Genomic DNA, 15,037 nt, shown 5'->3' with positions numbered 1-15,037 from the left:
AGAAGGCACCACCAAGTCTGGGACTTTGCTGTTGCCAAGCTAATGAAAAGGAGCAGCCACAATCGCAGGCCTAGCCTTGTGCTGTAGGGGTAGGTGTGGCCCAGCGCTCCTGGTGACTCCCTTCATGGGGCTTCCTTTCCAGTTTGATTTCTTCCCCTTGGTCCCTGGGGTTCTGCTTTTCTCCTTGTGGACATGAGTCCTGTTCTTGTATTTGTGAGGAGGTGGTGACTTTGGCCATTATTGGAAGAGGGTAGTGAGGGGGAACAGGATGGTTTTTCCCTCCTGTCAGGTCAGGGGCAGCACTGTGGGCCCCTCTGCCCCTGCTGGGCAGGGGTTGTGGCCAGGCACTCACCTATGGCTTGCTGTGTAGACAAACATGCCTTTCTTCTGGAAGCTCAGTTCTTCAGCAAGTTTCTGTTTAGGAGCTTGCGAGAACCCGGAAAGGCAGATTTTATACAAACCATTTTCCCTTTTCTTTCTTGCCCAAGTTCAGGTCAGTAGCCTAGAATTAAATGAAGGGTGGTCTACAGTTCCAAATAAGAATATTAAAAACAGAAAGTTTCAGTTCCGTAGGCCCTTTGACTTAAGTTGGTGGCTTTGTTCATAAAGCACTTCTGATGCGTTTTTCTTACTCTGGTCCACGTTTCTGGTTCAGTTTTTGCTGATGCCGTTGTCCGAGGTGAGAGGGAAAAGCACTGAGGCCACGGGAATCCCTTCTGGCTCTTGGGTGCCTGTCTCATGCAGGCCAGGCTGGGGCGGGAGGGAGCAGTTGAGATGGAGGGCGGCTGGCTGACGTGGCCTCCGCTCCACGCTCCAGAAGCTTAGCTGACGTTTTTGTGGTCAGGAGACTGAGTCTGTGTGTGACTGAGGCGCTCTAGAGGTTGGTCACACAGAGCACATTTACATCCCAGCGGACACGCTAGCATCACACACCTCCTGCCCTTCAGGCGGCCTGGGCCCACAGTGTGCATCGGCACTCACTCGAGCTGCGGCCTTCTCCAGGAGGCCGCTCCCGTTTGCTGTGTGAACCTCCCGCTGGAGTTGGTGCTTACAGAGTCACGCTGTTGGTTGGCCGCTGGGTGATCAAGAGGCTGTCCACTGTGGGCCAGCTCTGGTGTGGCAGCCACGCTGGGTACACCCACAGCCCTCATGAGGTTCACGTCCCGTTTGCATGTCTATCTTTCCTTCCTTTATATTTTAGTCACACTCGATTGGAAAAAGCAAGGTGTTTTCCTAAGATTGGTGTCTCAAGACATTTTAGGTCATGTTGTGGTTTAAATTCTTGACAAATGTGTGTGTGGTAAATAAATTTTTATTGGAGTAATTATTACATGACCCTGCATCACCCCAATGAAGAGAATAGATTAAATTACACACTTGCATGACAACGGCCTGTGAAGGAATTAATGTGATTTGTCTTGTAACTTCATTTCTTATTCCCTTAGTAGAGCAAATTCTTACTTTTTCGCCTTCACTGGTGACAGCTTTTGTGGGAGCCCACATCAGTCAAGCTGGACTTGAACCAGATGCCCTGTACCGCACTTAGAGTGATGTAATGGCCCGAGATGTCTGCCGCGCACACTCAGTGACATGCTTGCTCTCACAGTCATTGTGTGGAAGACATGTGGTACTCGGTTTTTACTGGTACTAATAAACACATACAGTGAAGAGAACAGATAACACATTGTAAGACCAAGGTAAGAACCTGTCAAGGCCATTGGCTCAGTCACGTCCATCTCATGCTAGAGACACCCATACTCCCAAGAGCAACGTAGCGTTAAGTTGGGAGGAGGCCCTCGGCGGCGCCCCAGAGCTACAGCAGTGACACAGCCTCGGGGGTGATCCTGTTAGACGTCATTTCCCCCAGGTCATAACTCCCTGCATCTTTGTGAACAAATGTCAGCACCCGTTGCTCCAGAGACAGAGCAAACAGCACATGGAAGGGTCCTCGCCAGCTGTTTTCGTTGCCAGTGAAATGCAGTCAGTGCTGTAGACACGAGCGCAGTCTCCAGCATAGCAGGCAGGAGGCATTTGAATCTGTGCTTTTCTACTGAACAGTTTTACTCTGACACTAGACACAGTAAGTTTTGGGCCAAGGTCCATTTACAGTGCCATTGTGAACCATCCAACTCTTGACTCGGTGACGGGCACCCATGTTGGGCTACTTCTGCCAGCCACCTCGCCAGTCACTTCCTTGGGGCATCAGCAGCACGTCGTGTCGTGGCCCTGGGTGCCAGCCGTGCCATGCCCAGTGTCCGCACGTTTGCATGGGGAAGCGGCACGGGCCCCGGCTCCCACAGCAGCTGCGCTGCTCACAGCCAGAGGAAGGGGCCCAGCTGTTCCCGGCCACTCCTCAGATGTGTCTGACCTGTCATGAAAGTTCCTGAGTGATGCTTTTGTTCCGAACACTAAGTACTGTAACGCATGTGAGCTCTGGGGTGCCTGGCACCTGGCAAGCACGCAGTGGCTCGCTCTTGTGACAGTAATGGTTATGACAATAAAAAGATGAAATCACCCTCATTCCATTTTTATCTGGAAGCATAACATTTGCCTTGGCATGAACAGTGATCCTCACAACTACATTATGCATGTGGGGCAGCAGTGTGACCTGGCAGAAGCCAGGTCTGTGTGGCACAGAGGGTGCTGGACTGGGGCTGGGGGCTGCTTCATGGCCCTGCTCAGAGTAGTGGCAGATGTGACCTCAGACAGCCTAGGAGCAGTCTGAGTCGTGCTACCCCTAGAGGACACAAGGAGCTCAGGTAAACTTGAGATCGTCAAAACACCAGTCTCTAGGTTTTAAAATAAGAACAACACAATGGTCTCCCACAGTGAAGATGCTAACCTCAGAGGCTTTGGGCACCAATGAAGGAATTATATTTGAAATTGGAGCATGGTGGGTTTTGTCTGGGTGACCAAGGAGAGGTGCTGTCCTCTGGCAGGGAGGAGAAGGCCATCTCAGGGACAGAGCAGCACTCACAGGGCCACACGGAGCGAGGGTGCAGTGACAGTGGTCCTCAGCGAGGGAGAACGCGTGCCCCAGGAACATTCGGAGTCAGTTGGCAGGCAGGGTATCGGCATCTGCCCTGTGGGGGACAGTCCCACGTGTGGCAGAAGTGCCTTGCTTTGAAGGCCAGGATGGTTTTGTGGCAGAGAAGCAGTTTCTTCTGGGTCGGAGATGGAGTTGTTTGAAAGCTCATGAAGGAGCAACGACTTGGACAAGCTGCCAAGAGTACAAAATTCATTATGCTGCGAATTGAACATGGAATCCCTTCCTTTCCGACAGCTGCCAGAACAGCAGTGGTACCTGTCTGGCCTTAGGACATTTGAGCTGTCCTTTGTTGAGACGCGCTGTCTGGCTTGCCTCAGACCACCCACAGGTACATGCTTGCCTGGCCAGGGAGGTGGCTCTCTTGTGGAAGACGGCACTGGGAAGAGGTGCCCCAGCCAAGCACCTCGAGTGGTGCTGTGGAGCATCCCCTGCCCAGCTGGCCTTCCCGCAGAGTGCTGGAAGTTGAGGGTGGTCCTGGCACTCACTATACCTGTGGTAGCCATGTTTCCCCATGAAGGTGGTAATGCCAGGGATTTTAAGAGGATGTTCCTGGAAAGCAGGGGGAAGCCTAGGCCCAGCTTTACCCCAAGGAGGCATCTCCGGGTCGAGGCAGAGGGGCCCAGCAGTGCAGGGGGAGCAGGACAGCCTGCTTCTGGTGGCTTGAGGCCCAGGGAGACCCAAGTGGAATTCTTAGCGGTTGGAAGATGATGAGTGAGGAAAGGCAGGAGAAGGCAGCGGGACCACGCCACGGTGACGATTGTGGCTCCCACTATCCCAGGGCCCAAGCTATGACCAGACAGTGTGTGTGACTCTGGGACCTGCTTATGGGTCTGTCACATGAACACTCCGAGCAGAAAATTGAGATCATAGCTCCCCAAACAGAAGAAGTTGCCCCCATACACGTGTCATGCATTGGTCAGGAGGACTGAAAGTACCCTGAGATGGGTCTGGTGGCAGCTTTGCGTGGCATAGGATGGAGCCAGGGTCCTGCTGACTCCCAATGCAGCAGAAGACATAGCAAGCTTTCTTCATTTCTGAGTCGCTGATTCTAGTGCAGCCTTCTGAGATGGCTGAGCCGAGCCACTGCATGCTCCTTTCCAGGCAGATGCCTGCGCTGGATCAGGCCAACCCTTTGGACTCAGTGCAGAGCAGAGCATGGAGCATTCTATGTTTTAAAACTCGGTTTTGTTACCTAAGTTTAGCACATCTAGAAGCAGACACCGAAGCTGCTGAGGACCGGGCTGCTGTCTTTCAGGCTGTCATTGTGCATGCCCAGCCTCCTGCTCCTCACTGGCATTTCAAATTTTGTTTTTGTTTTAAAGAAATATGCCTGTTCCTGGAGCTGTAGTGTGGCTCAGTGGTGGAGTGCTGTGTGGCATAGAGCTAGAGGACCAGTACCACACACACACACACACACACACACACACACACACACACACACAGAGGACGCTGACTTCTGTGTGTTTTAGGACTTGGGTAAATGAAGTAAGTTTTGATCCCTTTGGATATTGTTTTCATTAGAAATGACCCCCAGTTGACCTGCTTGTGATGGAGGTGGACTGTCCTTAGCCAGCGGGAGAGCCTGTGCCCTTGCCCAGAAAGCATGGGGCTGGAGCTCTGGGTGTCTTGGCTGCCTGGGTGTCCCTCTGGCCGCCTGGCAGCCCTGTCCTGGCAGGTGCCGTGTACCTGAGTAGTTCTGTGCTGGACCCACACTGGTGACTTTGCTAGATGACATGTCTGGGTTGGGTGTGTCATATAGAGCTCTGGCAATGTTTGAAGCATGCTAATCATGTTGGGGATATTGCTTGCAAGAAATGATTGGTGTGGAATGGGTCCTGGTCTGGCTGCAGGGGTGCTGTTCAGCTGCATGAGCCAAGGCAGGAGGCAGACGTCGTGTTCTTGTCTGCTCTCAAGCCCTCCAGACCAGACTTAGGCCGCCAGCCCAGGCTTCCCCAGCCTGCTCCCCAGCTCGGCATGGCCGTTGCTGAGGCACAGCTGGGACCTTTAGAGAGACTCCCTGTGCCTTGGACAAGGCAGGTCTTGAACTGGGAGCAGCAGCCACATGGCCAGCTATGGCCACAAGTCCCCTGGGTCCTTGCTACTCATTCTCACAGAAGCTGGTGTAGATTAGAAGCTGATGGAGAAGCATGTGACAGCTCTGTGGACTAGAGATCTTTATGTCCTCTGTGACTCACACTTGGCCCTTACCCTGGCATTTAGGAACAGCTGGGAAGGTTCCAGTCTGTGTATTCCAGAAGGGTCATTTCAACGAAAATTATTTTGAATATCAAATTTTAGATAATGAGTAATTTATTTTAAAATCATTTTAATTCTGCTCTAATATTTCACTGTGATGTTAACTTGGAAGATCTGTTTTGAGATTAGTCTTTTGATTTAAAACTCATTAAATCTGCTGAGCACAGGATTCCTTATCATTTGTAAATCTAAAACCCTCTGTGAAAATACTTAGTAATCAGTTTCTTTTACAAAAGCATAACTTAAACATGAAAGTAATGTTGGTTTATAGAAATATTTATTGTTCAAGGTCTGTGATTGTATTTCAAAAATGATGTAGTCTTCAATTTGTGAAGGGATTTGTTTTGTCAAAAAATTAAAAACTCACTGTGTGACAGCACCGGAAGGGGCGGGGCCGTGCTGAGTGGCCCTCTGGCTGTGCTTGCTGGCAGCTGGCAGAAGGCATTCGTGGGGTCCCGTCCTGTTGGGTAGTGCCACATTGAAGGTCCTGTGCTAGATGAAGGAGCCCGCGTTCCCTGCCCCACAGGATGTATTTCTAAGGCAAACAGGCAGCTTGGTACCATCATGTACTGAGAGTAGAGATGGAGAAAGGTTTTTCAGACTGAAGAAAAATTTGGAAAGTCAGGAACTAAGCTGCTTGGGAATGGGTGCTACCCATGCGGCCTGGGTGGACGCAGGAGACGACAGGAAGGCTCCATTTGTTGGGGCTGCTGACTTTTCCTTTCCCATACTTCCTGTCGATGTGGGATGGATGGTAGGGGTCTTAGAAGAGCCCTGGGACTTGGGACCCATGCAGGTGATGCTCACCTCCACAAATGGAGTCTCCGAGTAAGGCTGTCACCTGGCGTGGAGGCGGAGCCTGCAGCTGGAGTGAGGGCGCACTGAGCAGAGAGCCAGGGACCCTTCCTGACTGGCTGGTGGGGAGGCGGGGTGAGGGCGGGCCTGCCACCTGCCATGGACTGTGACATTGTAAGGTCTTTATTCTGTATGTGGGACCTGGGCCCCAGTCAGGAATTGAGCCTCATGTGTGTCATGAACATTTATTTATATTGCCATTCAAATATGTATTTCCTGTTTATTTCCTCAAAACAGACTTTGTTAATTTAGGAGATATCTCCAAGTGGAAACGTGCTAACTTTCTGTAAATCTTAAATAAAAGGTGCTGTTCCTTCCTCTGACCCAGGACTGGTTTGTGTTTTCTGTCTTTCTCTCCATGTATTTTCTCCTTTTTTAGCTTTTACATTCGTTCTGGCCACACTTGGGGAGGAACCGGGTTGGCGGGTCAAGTGCTGGCTCTCCTCCCTAGGGCTTGTGTTAGGCCCTTTCTTTGGGCTTTGGTTCCCCCACCAGATGGGTTAGCAGCATCTGGCAGCCATGGGGCTGCTTCCTGATATCCCGGGCTCCCCCAGTACCCACTCCAGTCTCACCTCTGAAGTGCTCAGACCCCCACCTGTGACCTCTGTCTGATGGACCTGTTGAATTTGGGGTTTGAACTCAGCATTTCAGGTTGCCTCTTTCTGGATTTGATGTTAAAGAAGTGGGGTGAGCTGATGGGCAAGGGATGGGCAGTGGGCCCTGCAGTTCCAGCTAGTCGGCCCTCGGTGACAGAACCTTAAGACGCGACACCGCTCTGAGCTAGTGTTGGTTCATGCTATTCCCATCTTCCTGCAAAAGGTGAGAGAATCGAGTTTCCCGTTGGATTGTGGTCACGAGATGTGTCTAGTGAGGCTCCAACGGTGGCCCGCAGGGCCCTGTCTGCTCCATGAGCGTCAGAGCAACGGAGGCCCTCAACAGTCAGCCCACCACTGCTTGCCAGTCAACCCGCAAAAGCTTTTCTTTCTTTTCTTCTAACCAGTCCTGTAATTTCAGTGAGCTAAATTTGGAAGAAGCTCTTAATAAGGGTATTGAATCAGTCAGATTCCCTGGTGGAGTTGGCGGTTTTGTTTTTAATGTGGCCCCATTTTAATACCTAGCTTGGTGCTCATTGACAAGCAGCAATACTGTAACATCTTTATTGTGATTATTGAGGTGTGCAGGAAGTGTAGCTTACATTTTGTTCCAGCTCCAAATTTCAGTTTTCAATGCTTATTTATCTAACATCAAATAAAAAGTGAAAAGCTTTTAAACACCCAAATTTGATAGACAAAGGTCTTTTGTCTTCTCAAGCACTTATTGCTGCGGCTGGTCCAGTGAGGGCAAGGTGCTCTGTGAAGAGCGAGGTTGTTGCTGGTCCTGATGACCGGTGTGGAGTGGAGGGCATTCGGGCAGTAGGACCACCACCCCCTGCTCCAGGTGCTCTGGGGTTCTGGGACTCCCTGGCCCTGCCTTCAGACTCTGTGTCCCAGAGAAGGCCCACTGTACACTCCTTCTGGGGGGAAGGGGAAGAGAGTCAGGATGACCACTGACCTTGGGGCAGCACACCAGGAAGTGTAGGAAGAGTGGGGCCCACGGGAGCGGGCCGCACGGCCGCTGCACACAGCCTTGGTTCCTTTCAAGATCCGTTTGGTGTTTGGACCTGAGCAGACTGGGTAAGGAAGGGAGGGTTCTGGTCCCAAAGCTGTGTTGGCTCACCCAGAAGAACAAGCTGGGTTTCTGTGTGTCTCTTATTTTCAAGGAACGGGCCTCTGTGTACATGAGTATTCTCAGCGTTGAGTAGAGTATGTCTACCTCTGGACACTGCGCAGCTCTCTTGATGGTGGCCCCACTGCAGAGGCCAGAGGCCGGGGCATGTCAAGCAGAGATGGGTGGAGCGGGCCGAGCCTGAGGCGCACAGTGAGCCCCTGTATTCTGTGACTTGTGAACTGTCCTCCGCCTCCTTCATCTCCAGGTCTCAGACAGCCTTGTGGATGAGCCCTCAGAGTCCCCTTATGAGAGCGCAGACGAAACACAGACCGAGGTGTCCGTCTCCTCTAAGAGGTCGGAAAGAGGAATTACTGCCAAAAAGGAGCACGTGTGTCAGGTGAGAAGCAGGCGGCGCCCCACCCTCTGCGAGGGTGTCCCATGCAGGCGCTCGGGTGGGCTGCCTTGTGGGGGTGTGGTGTACGTGCCGCTAGGCCAGATCTGGCTGCCTTGGCTGTTGCCCTGCTGACAGTGCCCTGTGGACCCCTGGGTCCCTGGAGTGGCAGTGCCTGGCAATGGCAGGCTGGCTGCGCTGAGCTTCTGCCCTGCCCTCTGCGAGGTGGTGGTGAAGGCAGTGACTATGAAAGGCGCCCCTCGGCTTGGAGCCTGTCACCTCTGGCAGGACAACAGCTTTCTGAAAAAAGTGTGTCCCGGGGTCTCTCGATCCTCATGTCCCAGCTGAAGTGTCGTGAGTGTGTCTTTGGGGTCTGGCTCCCGTTGTTTCATCGGCCCTGCTGAGGGACCGGCCACCGAGTCACCTGGCTCTGACCTGACCCTGCAGGTGCTTCTCAGGCCAGGCTTTCGTTGTGGCGGGTGTCGTGTTCCTGCTGTGTGTGGCTCAGGCTGCCTGTTCTGTCCCCACAGCTGTGTGAGAAGACGGGCAGTCTCCTGCTGTGTGAAGGGCCCTGCTGTGGGGCTTTCCACCTCACCTGCCTGGGCCTCTCCCGGAGACCTGAAGGGAGGTTCACCTGCAGCGAGTGTGCCTCAGGCAAGTCGTGACATCCTGCTGCCAAGAGCAGTGCTGTTGCCGCCCCGCCCCGCCCCACTCCCGCGTCCCTGCAGCAGCCCAGCCCAGACACCAGCAGAGAAGGCAGGCCTCCCGCCCACAGCTGCTCTGCCGCGACTCCCAGGTCCCTGGGCACCCCGCGGCAGGTGGGGGCTCTGCGTGTGGCTGCCACCCACTTGCCTCGCAAGTAGTTCAGTGCACAGTGACTGAAGGTGTGCGTGGTGGCTGGGCCCTGCACGCCCTCCTGTGGGCCTGAGCCCCACTCCACCTGTGGACAGCTGGTCTTCTTAGCCAGGTAACCTGGTTGGTCACAGAACACCAGCGTTGGTAGGGAGGCAGAGCATCAGTGTGAGCTTCCCTTGGAACAGCAGGGACAGGCCAGCTTGCCTGAGTGGTCAGTGCCTTTGCCATGGCAGGACGGCTGCGCAGCAGGCCTGAGGCATCCCTGGCTGTAGTCAGAGCAGCTCGGGTGGGAACACACGCCGCTCTGCACTTGGGGTGTTGCCTGCTTGCGGCTGTGAGTGGCCCTTCACCACACTTGGGGTGGCTCCGTGGAGGGTGAAGCTTGCTGGTTCGTGTGGTTCAGGTGAAGCTGGAGCTCGGGTAGCCACAGGGTAACCCTTGACGGCTGGCATTTTCCTGAAGCGTGCTTGTGCTCATCAGCAAGGCTGGAGAGAGCGAGCCCGGGGCCTCCGTGGGCAGGTGGCCTGGGACCACGGTTGAACTCTCCCTCTTGGCACCCTCCTCCCTCCTTTCTTGACCTGCTGTTAGGGGTTCACTCGTGCTTCGTGTGCAAAGAGAGCAAGACAGAGGTGAGGCGCTGCGTGGTGACTCAGTGTGGGAAGTTCTACCACGAAGCCTGTGTGAGGAAGTTCCCGCTGACGGTGTTTGAGAGCCGGGGCTTTCGCTGCCCCCTGCACAGCTGTGTGAGCTGCCATGCCTCCAACCCCTCACATCCAAGGCCAGCGAAAGGTAGGCTGTGCCTGGTTCCCTCCCATGGGCATGCCTGGCGCCCGCTGGCATGCCCATGCCTTGAGCAGATGCCTTGCCTTGAGCAGCTGCTTCTCTTGCTACTGGACACAGAACTGGTTGCAGGGTTTTTCTTCGTTGCTGGACCTTCCCTGCTTCTACCCCCCTTTCATCCCAGCAGTGTCTTCAGGAGTCTTAGTTTTAAGAGACAGGTACCCCTTGGGCCACCTGATGGACTCTTGGCTGCCGGGGAATGTTCTTGGACGAGAGTGCATCTGGGTTAGCATTCTGGGGCAGCTGCGTGGGCCAGAGAGCACTAGGGCTTCCCCCTGGGGTGGTGCTGCCTGGGGCTGCGCTGGGGATGTGCTCCCAGGGCGCAGGCCGGCCCTCCCCAGCGCCTGCTGTGCTCTGGCTCCGTCCTCGCGAGCTGTCCTGAGCACCTTCTGTCACCTGGAGGCAGGGCCTTCACCGGCCTTCTGTTGGGTCCGGCTGCAGCAGGGGCGGCAGCCGAACCTGGGGTCCTCAGGGGTGTTCCTTGCCCTCAGGGAAGATGATGCGCTGCGTGCGCTGCCCTGTTGCCTACCATGGAGGGGACGCCTGTCTGGCAGCAGGGTGCACGGTGATCGCGTCCAACAGCATCATCTGCACCGGCCACTTCACCGCTCGGAAGGGGAAGCGGCACCACAGCCATGTCAATGTCAGCTGGTGCTTCGTGTGCTCCAAAGGTGAGGGCGCCTCCACCCAGCGGGCCTTGCTCCACACTCAGCGGCGTGCTGTCATGTTCTGGACTCGCTGCCGCCTGCCCCAGGCGCCCCTCAGGGAGCGCATGCTGGGTCTGTGCTGGTGGGGTGCTGCCTGGCCCAGTGCGGCAGGCCCAGGAGGAGCCACCGCCCCGGCGCAGGCTCACCCCGCCCGCTCTTGCAGGGGGCAGCCTGCTGTGCTGCGAGGCCTGCCCAGCAGCCTTCCACCCCGACTGCCTCAGCATCGAGATGCCCGACGGCAGCTGGTTCTGCAATGACTGCAGGGCTGGCAAGAGGCTTCACTTCCAGGACATCGTCTGGGTCAAACTGGGGAACTACAGGTGTGCCGACCGTCTGTGCTTTTGTCTCTATTCACGTGTCTGTTTGACTTTACAGAACTTAAAAGCATTGAAATGATTGTCGCTCTCTCTGAAGAGTCTGTGAATCCTGTTTTTAATATTTATAATAGATGGTGGCCGGCAGAAGTTTGCCATCCCAAAAATGTTCCCCCAAATATTCAGAAAATGAAGCACGAGATTGGAGAATTCCCTGTGTTTTTCTTTGGGTCTAAAGATTATTACTGGACGCATCAGGCGCGAGTGTTCCCGTACATGGAGGGGGACCGGGGCAGCCGCTACCATGGGGTCAGAGGGATCGGAAGAGTCTTCAAAAACGGTACGGAAGTCTCCTGCAGGGAGCAGGAGCGCTCTCTGTGTGCCTTTTGCTAATCATCCTTTCTGTTTTTTTGAAATTTGATCTTTGAACTGAGCATTGTCTTAGTACTTTTAAGTTAGAAGAAAGTGGGCTTATGCCGGGTTTGTCTGCTGAAGCGTGGAGTGAGTTGTGCTGCTCAGCTCACGGTCGATGCTTTGTGAGTGGTGCCCCGATGGGGCAGCAGAGCTCCCCTGAGTACCTCGTCCTCGGTCCTGATGGCGGACACCTTCCCCCACTGGCCTCTGCAGAGGCAGATGTGGAGGAGTCTCCGCTGTCTGGACCAGGTGCCTGGGTGCTCAGCAGCCACCCTGCCCTTCAGCAAACCTCGAAGTGCTGAGTGGACAGGGCTGGTCCTCCGGTGGTATTGGGTGGGTGGGGCACTGTCTGGTCCTGCAGTCAGGCTGGGAGTGGGAGCAGCAGTCGTCGAGGCCACCATGAACCAGGCAGGACGGAGGCAGGGCAGAGAGGCTGTTGGATGGCAGGGGTTGGTGCCTAGGTCGGTGGAGCATGCTAGGGTGCAGGGAAAGCGTGCCTGCGGCTCATGCAGAGCTGCTGGAGCTGCAGGGCTGGTGTGTGCGGCAGGCAGGTGTCTGGGCCTCAAAAGCTGCTGAGAGTTCGTGGGCATGGGTGACCAGTGGCAGCCTGTAATTCCTCCTTTGGGACCTCAGCACATGGGGCTTCTGGAGTTCTGAATGAGAACAGGCATCCCAAGACTCTTGAAGGTCTGAGAGGGAGAGAAGCTCATGGTGTGGTGTGGCTGTGGCTGTGGCTGTGGCTGGTGGGAGGCTGGCTCCTGACTCAGGCCTGGCGTCCTGCAGAGCCAGTGCCAGGGCAGCCGCACGACAACTGGCTTCACAGTCTGCGTGTCTCTGCGGCAGCCTGGGCTGCTCTTCACTTGGCCTTTCTCTTTGAGAGGAGCAAAGGCATTTTTGTTTTGTCTCAGGATAGTGAGCCCCGAGCTCTGAGGCTGGCACTTTGTCCTCAGACCCCAGCGCAGGGTGGGGAGCTGGCAGAACCTCATGCTGGGCCCTCTTGGCACTGTGCGCAAGCAGCCCTGCCCTTCAGTTGCTGATGGTCTTTGAGCACTGTTCTTATTATTTTAAAAATCTTTCTTTTTAGTCGTAGATGGACACGATGCCTTTTATTTTGTTCGTTCATTATTTTTGTGTGGTGCTGCGGGTCTCACACCCAGAGCCTCTCACATCTGAGGCAAGTGCTCCGCCACTGACCACAGCCGCAGCCCTCGGGCACTATTTTGCAGTTGCAGTTTTTTTTTTTTTTTTTTTTGGTTCCAGGGATTGAACCCAGGATTGCTTAACCACTGAGCCACATCCCCGGCCCTCCTCTTTAGATTTTTTTTGAGACATGGTCTTGTTAAGTTGCTGAGGCTGGCTTTGAACTTGAGGTCCTCCTTCCTCAGCCTCCTGAGCCACCAGGATCACAGGGGTGCAGCACTCTTCTGCACTTTGGGCCATGTCTTATCAACCTCCCCTTTCACAGCTTTCTGTAACCTTTAGATTCATGGAAACCAGAAACCAAATTTACCTGTGGCAGTTTAGAGTAAGCCATTAAAATGTAGAGCTTGAAGGTAGAAATCTTTACATACTAATACATCTTCTTCGTATTTCATTGATTCTTCAGCATTGCAAGAAGCTGAAGCTCGTTTTCGTGAAATCAAACTTCAGCGGGAAGCCCGAGAAACGCAGGAAAGCGAGCGCAAGCCCCCTCCGTACAAGCACATCAAGGTGCGTGTCAGGGTTGCGTAAGCAGCGCCTCCACAAGCAGCTCAGGGCAGGCTCTGAGGCTGCAGACTGTCACACCTGGGCTGCCGCTGGTGAAAGCGCCATTGTGAGCTGCCCAGGGCCGTGGGCAGAGAGCAGGTACAGTCGCTACTGAGCACAGGCCCTTTCTGCCCAGGATGAGTGTGTGCAGGCCCTGGAGGCTGCTTAGGCCCAACCTGTAAGCAGAGGAGGGATGGAATGCCGCAGTGGGTGGTCCTCAACGGGGCCAGCTTGAGGGGAGTGAGCTGGAGGACAGGCCTTGCTGTGGCAAGCAGGTGCCTGCGGGAGAGGGGGCACGGGTGTGGGTCTTGCCCTTCCTCCGTGCCAGGCCTGTCTGGACAGAAGGGTGCCGCCCCCTTGTGGCTGGCTCCAGTTTCCGTCTTTGCTTCTGAACTCTGGGGTGCAGTCAGTGTGTATGTGAAGAGTGTTCTCTGTGTTCGTCTGTACTCAGTGTTGTCTGTGGGGTGATTTCAGAAACAGAACCAGAGGGTGAGGTGTATGAAACTCAGATTCTGGGCACCTTTCCAGGTTGATCACAGGTGCCCTTTGTCCTACAGCAGTGACTGGGGTGTCGGCCACCACTACGCTGAGCCGGAGCCTCTGATTACTGCCCCAGTTCTTTTCATTGCTCTGCTACCTCTCCTGCTTGGGCACCCCTTCCATTAGTGATGAACTCAGGTCAGGACAGAGACTCTGTCCTCCGCCGACAGCTTCCTGGGTGCCCTCTGCCTGGCTGCCATGGCGCCTCGCTGAGGGCACATCAGATGGGCAGGGAGGGAGGCTGCTGCCAGGGCTCTCGCCAGGCGCTGACTGGATCCCTACTGAGCAGTCTTAATACGCCCACAGCCGCCTGCGTAACTAAGATGGCGAAACGGGGATGGGGTCTGCAGGAGCATGTCCTGTTGGGGACAGAGGCTCAGAGGCTCTGTGCACGTGAGGCCCAGACCCACCGCTTTGTCCTGCAGGTGAACAAGCCCTACGGGAAAGTCCAGATCTATACCGCTGATATTTCCGAAATCCCAAAGTGCAACTGTAAGCCCACGGACGAAAACCCCTGCGGCTTTGACTCCGAGTGTCTGAACAGGATGCTGATGTTCGAGTGCCACCCGCAGGTGTGTCCCGCGGGCGAGCACTGCCAGAACCAGTGCTTCACCAAGCGCCAGTACCCCGAGACCAAGATCATCAGGACCGATGGCAAGGGCTGGGGCCTGGTGGCCAAGAGGGACATCAGGAAGGTGTGTGTTGGGCCCCTCTCCCTGCCTCCAAGGAGTCAGGGTTCACTGGTCACACAGATTCACTTGTTGTATGTTGGCACTCATGCGAGAACGTTATCTAAAGACATTTGTTTTGAGTTGAGGTATAAGTGGATTTCGAAAGATGCTGCTTGGGAGATACTACCAAAACTAGTACTCGGGTGTGGCTGCAGACCACGACCAGAGTGCTCGCCTGGCACGTGTGAGGCACTGGGCTCGATCCCTAGCAACACATAAAAATAAACAGCTGTTTGTCTAGAACTGTAAAAGACAAAGAAGAAACCCCCAAAACAAAGAAAGACTGACGCTCCCTTGAAGGATGCCTCAGTCAGAATCTGTAGAGTCGCTGCTATAATGAGCAATGTCTGAGGCGACCTGCAGCCAGGCTGAGGGGCCGCCAGCAGCAGCGTGAGGGGACGAGAGCCTCTGCTGGGTGGTCCCGGCGTAGCCGAGGGCAGGGCCGTTGTCACACGCCAGAGGCTTCCTGACGGCCGCCCTTCTCACAGAGGCACCAGCTGCACCCAGGATGTGCAGGTGCAGTGGGATGGCTTGTCTTGTTGCCGCCTGGCCTGGCCTGCTTTGGCATGGCCCCGGTGGGTGGTCCCAGACCCCAGGTCCACGTGCAGGACCTCCTGCAACCTCGCTCCTCT

The 15,037-nt window shown here is 54.9% G+C and overlaps 1 protein-coding gene across 5 annotated transcripts in view; it reads left to right on the top strand.

Moving 5' to 3' along the window:
* Positions 1-15,037, top strand: part of NSD2 (nuclear receptor binding SET domain protein 2) — a 77,895-nt gene that overhangs the window by 46,267 nt on the left and 16,591 nt on the right. Inside the window, exons 9-16 of one of the 5 annotated variants that reach the window (XM_079154445.1) lie at positions 8,133-8,264; positions 8,789-8,912; positions 9,702-9,902; positions 10,445-10,624; positions 10,824-10,980; positions 11,109-11,314; positions 12,995-13,098; positions 14,100-14,369. In XM_079154445.1, the coding sequence (XP_079010571.1) occupies positions 8,133-8,264; positions 8,789-8,912; positions 9,702-9,902; positions 10,445-10,624; positions 10,824-10,980; positions 11,109-11,314; positions 12,995-13,098; positions 14,100-14,369 (1,374 nt within the window). Of the gene's footprint in view, positions 1-1,445; positions 6,484-8,132; positions 8,265-8,788; positions 9,335-9,701; positions 9,903-10,444; positions 10,625-10,823; positions 10,981-11,108; positions 11,315-12,994; positions 13,099-14,099; positions 14,370-15,037 lie in introns of those variants that run through there. The other 4 variants (XM_079154441.1, XM_079154442.1, XM_079154443.1 and 1 more) reach the window with 4 other exon arrangements.

Source organism: Sciurus vulgaris (assembly GCF_902686455.1).
Source record: "Sciurus vulgaris genome assembly, chromosome: 9".
NCBI classification, from domain to species: domain Eukaryota; kingdom Metazoa; phylum Chordata; class Mammalia; order Rodentia; family Sciuridae; genus Sciurus; species Sciurus vulgaris.
The sequence above is the reverse complement of the archived record's forward strand: the minus strand, read 5'-3'. Positions and strand labels throughout refer to the sequence as shown.